General features: G+C 57.8%; 1 protein-coding gene across 1 annotated transcript in view; it reads right to left on the minus strand.

The window, feature by feature from the left end:
* Positions 1 to 1,458: 1,458 nt before the first annotated feature.
* Positions 1,459 to 13,238, minus strand: part of NPDC1 (neural proliferation, differentiation and control 1) — a 13,836-nt gene continuing 2,056 nt past the window's right edge. The window contains exons 2-9 of the mRNA XM_070758444.1: positions 6,228 to 6,368; positions 5,886 to 5,984; positions 5,595 to 5,762; positions 5,365 to 5,431; positions 4,860 to 4,944; positions 4,312 to 4,391; positions 3,656 to 3,752; positions 1,459 to 3,354 (exon numbers count right to left, since the gene is read on the minus strand). Of these exons, the coding sequence (XP_070614545.1) occupies positions 3,286 to 3,354; positions 3,656 to 3,752; positions 4,312 to 4,391; positions 4,860 to 4,944; positions 5,365 to 5,431; positions 5,595 to 5,762; positions 5,886 to 5,984; positions 6,228 to 6,368 (806 nt within the window). The 3' untranslated portion in view covers positions 1,459 to 3,285. The remainder of the gene's footprint in view (positions 3,355 to 3,655; positions 3,753 to 4,311; positions 4,392 to 4,859; positions 4,945 to 5,364; positions 5,432 to 5,594; positions 5,763 to 5,885; positions 5,985 to 6,227; positions 6,369 to 13,238) is intronic.

The raw sequence follows: 13,238 nt of genomic DNA on the forward strand, positions 1-13,238 counted from the left end.
AAGCAGCAGTCAAATAGGGGGGGGGGGTGTCTATGACCATTTGCCCCAGCCAACTCTCTTGGGGAGTCTAAGGAGGGTCAAGTTTTTCAACTGTCAGTTTCCAAGCATTGGGGGGTCTCAGTGATTGGCAGGTGCCTTGGGGATTGCAAAGATATTTTGGCTACTTCAATATCACTTAAATATGCTTGGGAAGGAACCGCATGAGCACAGTGGAGTAACAATTACTTTCAAACGTTTTGTTTGTTGTGGAGCTCGCCACGGCCGCCTCGCCACAGGAAAACTCTCTGCGGGGGGCAAGCGTTACAGAGGGGGGGCTCCTCCAGGGTCACCCAAATGGGTTGCAGCCCACTGGTGACATCACACTGATGTCAAGGAAACGGTGCGGTCAGTGCTGGTCCACAGGCGCCACCATATTTTCTTTTGAATTTTGGGGGAATTTTTTTTAAAAAATTGTGTGTGTGGGGGGGGGGGGGCATTTTTCCCTGGGTTCATTTTTCTTCTGCACATGTGCAGAAGCCGAGTTTCCGGCGCTGTGCCTGCAGTCCCCATTTTGTTCGTGGCTTTTATTCCTTGCTCTTGTGCAATGCGCGTGCGGTGCCGGGCGAAACAAACCCGCCACAGAGAAAGCCAGGGGCCTCCCCTGAAGGGTCAAACTGGTACCAGAGAAACGGCTGGGCAGAATCATTGGGCAAAGGAGGCCAAGGAGGGGACAGTATGAAGTGGGAATGGCACAAATTTAAATATTCTTTAATGTATTTTAAATAAGGAAATAGAATGGCTAAATTGGCTGTGGCGAGTTGGCCGGGAGCAGCTGTCCAGCAGCGAGATGGAAATGGAGACCAGTGCTGCTGTGGCCAATGAGCCCCCGTGAGTTGGCTGCAGCCACTCGTCCCAGTCTGAAGCAGGAGGGCTGAGCCAGGGAGCCAGTTGGCCTGGCCTAATGGGCACCCCGGAGGCAGAGTGACCGCTGGCCACAGCACTGGTCTCCTCCACCTTGCAGGCCTGGATGGGGTTGGAGCAGCTGAGACCCCTTTGGAGAACCCGTGGCTCACTTTCGGAGCAGTTGGGTGAACTGGTTGCTGGAGAGGAATCAGCAGGGGAAAGAACCACCAGCTGTTCAATTATTTTAAATCATTTTAACCCCATTCACTGGGTTGGAGCCATCGTGGAGGATGAGCCCGCCTGCCTTCCCCAAACCTCGGCCTTCAGATGACCTCCCTGGAACGAACTCTCCCCATGCTGCAAACCAATATTAAAACACCGCAGGGCCTTTCTCTAACTGCTTCCCAGATATTCTCCAGGCACGGAATAAGTGGGGGAACCAAGGTGGCTGTGGGGCCCCCAGGGACAGAGTCTGCCTGGAGAGACCTGATCCCCTGAGGTGTAGATCCCTTCCCTCCATCCAGGAAAGGAAACGGCTCACTTAAAACCCAAGCAAAGAAGCACCAAAGATCGAGCTCGAGAATTGGTCGTTTAATAAAATTTATTAAATACAATCCATACAGGTCTGGAAACAAAATCAACAAAAGAAGAAAGAAAAAATAAACGATCCCTGTGTGGCACTCTCTCCTCCCCCCCATTGCTTCTGGGGTCCCAGAAACCCTCTCCGCTCCCTCCCACCCTCCGCATCAGCCATGTACGGACACAGGCGGCAGAGGAGCCGAGAGCTGCTCCGGGTTTGGGTCTCTCTCCCTTGTTTCCTCTCTGGGAGTAAACTACTCAGCGGGATCAGTGGAAAAGTGCTGTGCAAACTCAAAAACGTGGACGCAGAGGGGGTCTCCTCCCCCACCCCCCAAAGCTGCCCTGGAAGCAGCCCTGAGACTCTCCGCCCTCCTCCCCTGCCTTAAAAGTGGGTCTGAGCCAAAGAAGTCCCCCCCCAAGACTCCTCTGATTCAGGTAGGGGGTCCCAGTCGGGGGGGGGGGGGCTCTGGCTGCAGCTTCAAGCCCTTTAATTCAGGCCCAAGGAAACCCTCTGGAGGCCCTGGGGGGGAGGAAGGGGGCACCTTTGCAAAGACTCGTGGGGGGGGGGCTCCTGATGCAACTCTAATACCCCCCAAACGGGGTTTCTTGAGCCCTTTGACCAACCTCTCCAAAATAAGATACAATATCTGCCCTCAGCCCTGCAAACTCTCCCTCCCTCGCGAGGGGCCGACTTCCAGAGTGGCTTGTGAGTTGTATTGCAAGCCCACAGTCCAGTTGCGTAAACAAACGCACCTGAGCAGGGAGCCGTGTTTTCCTTGCATGGTTTTCCATCAGGCTTCTAGACCTCACAGCGGAGGCCAGGAGAAATAGGCTACAGCTGCCCAGGTGGTTCACGAATATCTTTGCATTGGCCTAACACAATTTGCCCTCTCCAACACCTCCTCACGCCCACAATTCAGGGGGAGGGGGGATCAAGTGCTTGGAACATCTTCTGAGAGCAGCCAACACAAGGAGTGACCAACAGTCTCCTCCTTCCCTCAAAACACCCGTCCCGTTTAATCCTGAAATACTTTGGAAACCTTATGAACTTGGCATGAAGGAAACCAATCACCTCTCCAGATTTGGCTCAGTGCCCACCCAACTCTTGCTCAGTCACCTGGCAAATGCCCACTGGGTCAGGCCAGGGCCAGGAAGGGGCACCACCCTGGCAGGAGTGAGCACAGCCAGGGAGAGCTAAGGGGTCCCAATGGGGGAAGCCCCCCTCTTCGGACTGGTCACTCTGCAGGTCCACCTTCCCTTGGAATTCTGAGGACCAAACTTCCGCCCACAGAGGCTTCCAATTCCATGTTCCTTTGAGACAGTGAAGCTGAAGATGGTGTGAAATGGACCAGGACTTGCTACACCTGGGAGGCGCACGGTTCCCACCTGTGGAAGGGGCCCATGGACCGCTTTCCCCAGGCCTGTCCGAGGCCTGTCCTCTCTCTTGGAGCCTCTGAGGCTCCCCAGCCCCATTAGTTTAGCTTCGGGGGCTGCAAAACAAGGAAAGAGGAAAGGGAAGCCCCCCCCCCATGGAAAATCCTGATTTCTACAATGCTGGCAGGGATTGTGGGGGCAGGAGGGGGCAAGCCAGGCCTTCAGGGGGGGGGGGGTTTCTCCTCCATCCCGAGTCCAGACACTCCACAAAGCCTCTTTGCCGACATCCGGGAGCCAGGCAGAAGAAGGTGCAGGGGGGGGGGGACGCGAAGCCGAGCAGAAGCGAGTTGCCAGAAGGCGGATTTATTTCAGCCAAGAATTTGCGGAGGGGAGTCGTTGGTCGGGCGGGGGCCCCTCGGGCAGGTCTTGCACGCAGTCCACAGTTCCCGGTCAGGGGTGCGGCTTTGGGGGCAGGGTGGAGTCGTCAAAAAGGGGGTTCTTCACTTCCATCTCTCCAGTCTGCAGCGGCCAGAAGAACGAGAGAGACGCAACCGTCACATGTTTCACCGCCAGGAGGAGTGGAATTGCACTGCCCGGCCCAGGGCAGGGAGGGGCACGGCACGGCACTCTGGGCATTTGGGGGGCCCTGCGCGGCAGCCCCACAGCCCGAGGGAACCAGAAACGAATTCCCTGGAAGCCGCTGCCCTCCCCACCTCTCTGACCTGCTCCAGAGCTAGATCCACCCCCGAGGGTCCTTCAGAAACAGGGCAAGGCAGCGGGGGGAGGGGGAGGCCCTGAGCGCCCCCGGAGAGACACCTACCGGGGCCAGGCCGGGACACTCGTAGACCGTGAAGTCTCCATCTTCGTTCTCTTCGTCCGAGGAGAAGGATTCGGGGGCTTTGGCTTCCTCCTTATGCCTACAGCGGTCCAGAGAGGGACAAGAGCCCAATGCCGTGAGATGCCCTGCCTCCCTGGCCCCCCCGGCAGCCCAACCCATGCCAAGCCAACCTCCACAGCAGCCGGGATTTGGGCCCCAAGCCCTCTGGCTTCAACGCGGAGGGCAGAACTGTGAGCGTCTCAGCCCAAAGCCTTTTCTGTGGGGTTCCTGGACACCCAGCCCTCCCCATGGCGGACCAGAGCTCATTCAGGGGGGGGTCCCAAGAATAAAGGGGGTGAATGGGCCTCTGCTTGGCTGTCAAGTCCCTACCAGCTGGTGGCCTCCTCCACATCTGGCTGCCAGTGGTTTCTTTCCTCCAGGGGTTCCTACCCTACGCAACTCTTTTCAAGGCTGCCATCCTGACAAGCAGCCTCGGGGCCCCAACCAAGCGGAGACCCCCCAAGCGGGGGTGCCAGCCTTGTGCAAAGGAGCCCCTGGCCTACCACCCGGCTTCCGAGCCCAATTCACAGCTGGGGCCAAGGAGAAACCAGGGAGAGGGCAGAGGGTCCCAACCCCCGTCCCCGCAAGGAAGGACGCACTTCTCCATGGAGAGCATCTGCTGCTTCTGGTGCTGGTAGTGGTACATCTGGGCGCTCTGTGCCAGCTTCTGATCGCCAGGCTGGAAGGAAAGAGGAGGAAGGAGGAGAAGAAATAGGCACCTAGCGTCACATGTGATGGACTTGCTTGAAAATCACAATGCAAAAAGTAACCAAGCAGACAGTAGAACTCAAACCAGAAACCGTTCTGCTAAGGAATATTCGGAACAAAAGTAGGCAAACATCTCCAACATCTCACATGACACACGATAACAGCCGCACAATTTTGGAAAACAGACACGATCACTACAAACACTGTGATCACAACTATGCCACACCAGCAGAGCAGGCATCACCAACACGGCGCCCTCAAAGCAGCTGGCACCTTTTGTACCCGGGGGGGAGGGCCTGGCCTGGCTGCCAATGGGGCACAGAGGCCGAGGGGCGGAGCGAGGCTGACCAAGAAGCCTGGCCCAAAGCCACTCCGAAGAGCCAGCGCTGGCCAAAAGGACTGGGCACCACCCATGCCGAGGGCCACACAGGGCACTTACAGAGAGCTTGTCATAGGAGGGGAGTTGGGGCAGCTTATTGGCTGGATAATCCACTTTCTGGGCAAGCTGGATCTCCTTCTGCAGCCTGGGGGGGGGGGGGAGAGAAGGACCTCCGTGAGGGGAGCAGCACAGGAGCGGGCAGAGCTGCCCCCAAAGCCTTCTGACCCACAAGCACCCGCCTCTCATATGCTGCGGCTGCCATGGAGGTTCCATCGGGAGGATGCACAGAAGGACTCCTGGGCAGATCTCAAGCCCCCCGCCCTCTGCCCCCCTCCTCTGCCCCAGAGAACTCACCCAGGGGTGGGCTGCTAGGGGGTCACAGGCAGAAACCTCTGGCTGAGACTCTCTGCAGTTCGGAGACACCCCCCCCTCAAATCCCAGGGTGAAAAATGGGCCTCCGAGGCCCCTCCGCCATGGTACAGGAGGCCACCTAGGCCACGCCCAACAGGGCCACGCCCACCCAGCAACCGGGCAGAGCCCCCCTTACCGAAACCTTTGGTCTCACCTGCACCAGCAGACCATGGCCACCACCAGCGCCGCAACCCCAGCCGCCGTGCAGACGACAATCAAGCCTGGCGTGGAGGACAGAGACTTGGAGACCCCCAGCCCAGGCCCCCTTGCAGCTGCCCTGCCCCCAAAGACGGATTGCCCCTGAAGATGGGCTTGCCACAGACGGCCTTCCCCAGCCATCGTAGAGCTGAGGACTAGCACCTTGAGGTCTGGGCAGAGGCTTACCAAGGACGAGGGCATCGTTGGAAGAGATGCGGGTGGACTCCACTGGGGGGCGGTGGACCGGCTTGGTGATGGGGTGAGATGCGTCTGGCCATCCCCGCCGGCCACTCTGCGAAGACTCTGCCTTCGACGCCCCATTCCTGGAGTGGGGGCCAGGGTGCAGTGGGCTCCCTGGGCGAGGAAGAAGGGCCGGTTGGCACAGACAGGAGGAGGAAGGGGAGATGCCCCTCCCCCCCTGCAGAATGAAGGACGCCCCCACCTCCTGCTCTTCTGGGCCCGGGGCAGCAGCCCTACCTTCCTGGCCGAGGGGCAGAGGCCCCCTCCCCTGCTTGGAGAGCACGTCCGACAGCAAGTCAATCTCTTCTTCCAGGCTGGGCACCAGAGAGCTTTGCCCTGGAGGGGGGGGGGCGTCGGCAAAAACAAGGGAAAATCCCCAAACTGACCCTTTCAGAAGATGCCGGAATGGAGGCCTCAGACCTCCCTAGTTTAGTTCTCTCTCTCCCTAAGACTCCCGTTCCTGGGAGCCCACCCACCACCCCCTGGCTGAGGAGACCCCTCACGGACCTCACGGACCATTCAGATACAGCCCCCCACTCACCAGGCCCCAGCCCCAGAGGCCCCTCCCCTCCCTCTCACCTTTGGGGGCTGCTGCCCCGGCCACGCATCTTCCCTCTCCGTCCTCTACGAACTGGGGCAGGCAGCGGCCGCAGGCGTGGGACCCTGGGGGACACTCCTGCCGTCGCTGAAGGGTGCAGTCCAGGTGCCGGGGACACAGCCCTGCAGGTCAAAGGGCAGGGAATCTTCTCACTCTTGGGACCAGACCCACACGGACCCCCTTCCTTAGAGGGCAACCCCCAAACGCCCAGCCTCCCTCCCTGCAAATTAATTAGCCTCATTAGTTAACTTTCTCTGGGCTACAAAAGGTGGCTTCTTTCCCCCAAGGAGGCCTCGCAGTGCCTGTTTGGACAGGGCCCCCAAAACATTGCCCCCCCCCCCACATAAACACACCCCAGGTGGGTGCAAATCGGGCTGGCGTGGCCTGAGCTCTTCCAGTCACCTCTTCCGGTCTGCAATTTGGAGACTCGGCCACCAGGTGGCAGTGGTCAAGCCTCTCTCTTCACACAGAGGAGGCAGGAGGAGGCGGACTAATCCCCCCCCCCCACCCAGAAAGTAAGCGGAAGGAATCGCCCAGGAGCAGAGAAGCCAGAGGGGAGAGGGCGGCTCAAGGCACCGAGCGGTCCAGCCTTCCAAGAAGCCCGATGCCAAGGGGCCCAACCCGCTGGCTGCCCGTCAGGGGCCAAGCAGGAGGCCAAAGCTCCCCCGGAATAGTCTGGCGATGGGGCCCCACACCTGGGCCTCCCTGGCGGCCCCAGAGAGGCTGCCCAAAGCCTTCCTGCCCCTACCCCACCCCGTGGCTTTGGCCCACCCAGGCGGAGACGGTAGCTGAGGGGGCGATGCCAGGGAAGCTTTCGGCTTCGGAAAAGCTCCTTCCTGCCGTCCCACGGCACCTGTTTCTGGTGGCCAAGTTGTCCAAGAGAGTGGCTTTGTTTCCCTCCTCGCTCTGTGGGGCCCTGCAGCAAAAGGCGGGTCCCTGAGCCAACCAGGACCGAGGAGACGGACTCTTTGCCAGCAGCAAAGCTGGGAGCGGCACCCTCAGCCCTCGGCCGGGCTTCCTGTCCCAGCTGTTCGAAGTGGCTTTGATGCGGCCAAAGGCATCACCACAACTCTGGGCTGCACAAAGCAGGCAGGACTGAAGAGGGGATATTTCAGCCACTGGCAGCCGGTCACCAGCCTTCAAAGCGCAGGAGGGGCGGAGGGAGGATTGTGCCCACCTTCAGGGCCAGGAGCAGAGACACCACCAGTGACACCCCCTACACACACACACACACACACACATACACACACACACCCCTTTTCCTACAAAGGGAGGCGGCCCAACTCAAGAAGGCAGAGGCCCAAAGACCGCAGAGGGAGGCCACGCCATCCGGCCTCTTATCAGCCCAGGCCCTGACTGGCAAAGGAGGAAATGAAACTCCAGATTTTAGAAAGGGGGGGGAGGGAGGGGGGGGATGGGAGGGAACCCAAACCATTGGATGGAGGGAAGGAGACCTCCTTACAAGGGAACAAGGGAATATAATAGCAAACTGCGGTGGGGGCATCCCAGCAGAGGCCCCACCCTTGGGATTTCAAAAACCCTCTTTAGATACAGTTCCTCCCCTCCCCCTCTGGGCCTCTTGGATAGGCCCTCGGGGGGGGGGGGGGTTACAGCACCTAAAAATACTAAATCACCAGGACCTTCCGTACCTGTCTGTGGTCCAAACGTTTTGTCTACCAAGCATCTTTCTGCCCCCTGGCGCTAAGGAGCGGGCAAGGGAAATGGGGGGATAGGTTGTACTCTGGTGTCCTTTCTTACAGGAGATAATGCAGGACAGATATAATTTGCATGTGTTTATGTATGTGTGTATATATATATTTAGGTATTTATTTGTCAATCAAGCATAGGTAGGAGTTTACATAAGCATAACCTAGAAAGTAATGATAAAAGAAGAGAATAGGACAGGGACGGTAGGCACAATGGTGGCTCCCTGCCCGCCCCTTACGGACCTCTTAGAAAGGGGGAGAGGTCGACCGAAGACAATCTGAGGTTGAAGATTTGGGGGTTGGGGAAGAAACCCACAGAGTCAGGCAATGCGTTCCAGGCACTGATCACTCTATTGCTCAAGTCGGATTTTCTGCAGTCTAGTTTGGAACGGCTTAAATTTAGTTTGAATCTATTGTGTGCTCATGTGTTGTTGCAGTTGAAGGTGAAGTAGTCATTAAGAGGAAGGACATTTTGGTATATGATTTTGTGAACTATGGTTAGATGAGTTCGGAGGCCATGTTGTAAATTGTCTAATTTCAGTATTTCAAGTCCTGTACATAATATGTATATATACTGTATATTGTGTGTGTGTGTGTGTGTGTATATATATATATATACACACACACACACACATATATACACACACACAATATGTGTATGTGTGTGTGTGTGTATACCCACATACACACACACGTTATAAATGCTTACAATGAAATATAAACAGGTTACATAGAACAAAATGATCCCACTCCCTTTATTACTACGTATTTCATTTTTGAATTTTCTTATTTCTCACAAAGAGGAGGAGGAAGAGGAAGGGATTTCTCGAGCCTACCTCCACATTTGCCCTGAGTTGCCCACCCAGGTGACCCCAAGGGAGGGACCCACACAAAGACATTCCGCAGACCTGGACCTCAAAGGGATCCAACCCATTTGGAGAGCTGTCCACCGGGTGCCGGTTGCTGCCCTGGGCCCCAGCTGACAAGCAGGGCTGGGTGGCAAGTGGGGGTCCCAAGCGGGCCAGGAAATCCTCAGCCCATGCCCCCCCGCCCCCTCCTGCTTCAAACGCCTGGAACCCAGAGAGAGAAGCAACCCAAGCCAGCAGGTCTCTGGAGACACCCCCCCACGGGCCACAGGGACCATCCACGGAGGGAGGGCAGCTGGTTAAACAACTGGCAGCAATAAAATGACTCCAGCCAATTGGCAGGCGAAGCAGGCAGAGGTCACCCTGACCATTTGGGGGTGGGGGAGATCCAAAATGAAACCCCTCCCTCCCCCACGGACAGCAGGACCCTCCCCTGATTTGTGCAAACGTGGCACTTAAGTTTCAGCCTTTGAAGTTGAGCTATTTCGAAGTAGCCCAACCCCCCCCCCCCAGGCCTCCCCAGCACAGTTGTCCAGGGCAGCTCCTCCCCCGCTTCACGAATCACAAAGGGGCCGAGCCCAGAGGAGAAACTCCGTTTGGGTCACCTGGACCTGAGGACGGCCTGGCCATCAAGGAAGGGAGTGGATGGCCCTTCAGGCTCCTTTGTCCACTCACCCATCCACCCACCCACCCACCCACTCATCCCCAGGGGGCTTCTTCGGGTGCCAGTTACCCCCCCCAGCCCCAGTTGGCACAAGGCATGGAAAGACCCCGAGACGGCCCCTCCTCACGCCAGCTCAGGTCACCTCAGAGGGTCATTCCTGCTGCTGCTGCTGCTTTGGACCAGGTGTGGCTTAGCCCCCCCCCCCGTCCCTCCCTCCAAGAGAGACATCCCATGGGCCCCAAAGGGGGCTTCCACCCTCTGGAAAAGACAAAACTGAATCACTGCTTGCAGGTCAAGCGAAATCCCTTGAGGCCCCTTCTCTCCCTGCCCCCATTGAGGGGCTTGAGGGGCTTTTGTCTCCTGAAATGAGGAGGTAAAAGCACCTAAAAAAAGAAAGACATATTAGTGTGTGTGTGAAACTGCAGGGAAAGGGCAGCCTCCCTGAGGACTCTCAGGCTCTCTTGCGGGGGGGGGCAGGCAAAGGAGCCCCCCCCCCCTCTCCTCCTCCTCCGGGGCACTCATGGCTGCTGTTCTCGGGGCTGGGCCACCAGAGGTTTTTCTGCTTTCAGGCTGGCTGCCCACGTGGCAAAATGTCTCCCTGCAAGACCAGGACTCTGAATTATTGATGGCCTCTCTGACAGGCAGAGAAGGGGAAGGGAGGACGGAGGGAAGGAAAGAGAAGGAAGGAAGGAAAGGTGGAGGGAGGGAGGGAAGGAAGGAAGGAGATAAGAGAGGAAGGAAAGAAAGAGAAGGGAGGGAAAGGAAGGAAGGAAGGAAAGAGAAGGAAGGAGAGGAGGGAGGGAAGGAAGGAGATAAGAGAGGAAGGAAGGAAGGAAGGAAAGGAGAAGGGAGGGAGGGAAGGAAGGAAGGAGATAAGAGAGGAAGGAAAGAAAGAGAAGGGAGGGAAAGGAAGGAAGGAAGGAAAGAGAAGGAAGGAAAGGAGGAGGGAGGGAAGGAAGGAGATAAGAGAGGAAGGAAGGAAGGAAGGAAAGGAGAAGGGAGGGAGGGAGGGAAGGAAGGAAGGAGATAAGAGAGGAAGGAAGGAAGGAAAGAAAGAGAAGGGAGGGAAAGGAAGGAAGGAAGGAAAGGAGAAGGGAGGGAGGGAGGGAAGGAAGGAGATAAGAGAGGAAGGAAGGAAGGAAGGAAAGGAGAAGGGAGGGAGGAAAGGAAGGAAGGAGATAAGAGAGGAAGGAAAGAAAGAGAAGGGAGGGAAAGGAAGGAAGGAAGGAAAGAGAAGGAAGGAAAGGAGGAGGAGGGAAGGAAGGAGATAAGAGAGGAAGGAAGGAAGGAAAGGAGAAGGGAGGGAGGGAAGGAAGGAAGGAGATAAGAGAGGAAGGAAGGAAGGAAAGGAGGAGGGAAAGGAAGGAAGGAAAGGAGGAGGGAAGGAAGGAAGGAAGGAAGGCAGGCAAAGAAAACACAAAATGGCCTTCAGAGACCCCAGCAGGTCTGGCTGCATTTCTAAGTGTTGAGAGGGAGGGAGGGGAGGGAGGAGGGAGCTGCCTCTTCACATGGTCTCTGCCATTTGTACCGAGAGTCCCACAGCTTGAGAAGCCAACGCCTGTCGGCAGAGATACAGCAGCCTCACATGCCCTCTGCCTTCTTGGACAAGCTGTGTGTGTGTGTGTGTGTCATCTACACCAGTTCTTCCCACTGGACACCCCCCCCCCCCCCGCAGGCAAGGGAAGGGCCTGGCACTCTGAGAAGGCCTGGGGCCCCTCCCTCAAAGGCTCTGCTGCTGGGTGGGAGTCACGGGGGGGGGGAGCCTGGTGTTGCTCTCAGTCGCTTGCTCTCTCTCCACCTTCCACAGATGCTCCAGCCACCCACCACCACCTGCCTCCACCCGGGTCTCTCTCCTTTTGCAAATCAGGCCTCTCCAGGAGCTGCTGGGGGGCGCAGGGGGGGGGGAGGGCAGCCAGCAGGCCTGGGAGTGGACCATCTGCTTCTGCTGAGCTCCAGGCAGGCCAGGAATAAACACTGGCTTGTGCCGAGGCCCCACGTCCACCACCACCACCACCACCACCACCAGGCCCTGTCAGAAGGGGGGGGCAGCGAAGGTGCAGGAGCCGAACTCAAAGCTGCAGAACTGAGCCCCCAAGACTGCAAGGCCGCCCAGGGGTGCCCTCGAGCTGTGGGTGTAGAGACAGGGCCAAAATACACCCCCCCAAAGGGGTCAGAATTCCCTGGCCGAAATTTCCCTGGCCGACTCTCTCTTGCGAAGGCGGAAATGCCGAACATTTCCCTGCCCCCTTCCCTGAAGCTGGTTGTCCGGATGCCTCACAAGCCCATCCTCAAAAGAAAGAGGCAGAGTCTTTGCAAGGCTGGCCCCCCTCTTCCTGGCTTTGCCCTCGAAACCGACACCAGACACAGCAGCTAAGAGGATGTTGACGGAGACAAGGCGACTTTCCACTCCAGATTAGAACCGGCCTCTGAAGCAGGACAGGGACTTTGCAGGGGGGGGGGGCAGGAAGGGAGGGGGATGTTTTAGTCTGCTTAAAGGATTATTATTCCAGAAGATCCGATCACTACAGAGCGGGCAAGGAAAGGCCTCGGTCGGTCAGTGGTGCCTGGTCTTTGGCCTGGTCCGTGCGCAAAGGATACAAAGGCAGCAAAAACTTTGGGAAGAAACTTTTCTGCAGATTTAGGATCCCTCTGCCTGGGGGGCTCCAGGGCCCCCAAATCCTTGTCACGAAAGCTTTGGAGAGCAGAAATATACTTTTCCAAATAGACAGACTCCTTGGCATCTGTGTTGGGCTCGGCCAGCAAACCAGGATGTGATGAAGAGAGCAAGGCCACCGGGCCCACTGCCTCTGTGCCAGGCGGAAAGCCCCTCCTGAGGCAGAGCCGGGACCCCCCCCCCCAGGATGGCTCCCAAAAGGCAGAGAAAGATCTGGGTCCACTCGTCTGCTACACGCCTGGGAACCACAACCGTCCCCTTCATTTTAGTGCCCAGTCTTTGGAGAAATGTGCCCAAAATTTAACATAGCGAGGGGGGGGGGAAACATGAAAAAGACCCCCAGCCCCGTCTCAGGATGCCTCGCAAGGGGCAACACAGCCGCTCCAGCCGCCCTTGCTGGTGTTTTCGGGCGCAGTGTGTCCCGCCCGAGGGCTCTGAGCCCCAGCCAAAGGCCCAGAGCAGAGTGCCAACCTCTGGCACCCGGCCCCTGAAAAACAACAACACACCTCCCTTGTGTGCAAATCCGTCAATCATCAGCAAGTGTGTGCGGGAAGGTTTCCCAGCCTGAAGACCTCTGACCTCCAGGGATTTCAAGACAAGCCGGTTTGTCAGCACACACGGAACGGAACAAACGCCAGAGCGGCCAAGAGACCGAAGGAAACATCTGGCGGAAAGCGTCTCCCACCTCTCGGAGCACAAAGGAGGCGAGGCACAAATGGACCCAGAGGCCTCTGCACAGCCCTGGACGGCAGGGGGGACCCCTCGGCTGTGGGCCAGGCAGGAGAGCCATCAGGCTATGGGGATTGTGGTTTCCTGTAACTGGTGGGGGCTTCCGGGTGGAGGAGGAGGCTGCCCCACTGGAGCTCTTCACAAGCATCCTACCCACAGCTCACATCCAACCCATGGCTGTGATGGGCTCTGCCCCAAAGAGGGCCCTCTGGAGACCCTAAGAAGCTCAATGCCATCACCCCAGGGGGGCTCCCTCCCTCCGGGGTCCCCTCCTTTCTCTCAGACAGCAAGGGGCCCTTCCAGAGGGGCCAGAATTCAGACGCAACCCAGTGGCTCCGTCCAGAAGGGTCCAG

The sequence above is a fragment of the Erythrolamprus reginae genome, chromosome 8 (assembly GCF_031021105.1).
Source record: "Erythrolamprus reginae isolate rEryReg1 chromosome 8, rEryReg1.hap1, whole genome shotgun sequence".
NCBI classification, from domain to species: domain Eukaryota; kingdom Metazoa; phylum Chordata; class Lepidosauria; order Squamata; family Dipsadidae; genus Erythrolamprus; species Erythrolamprus reginae.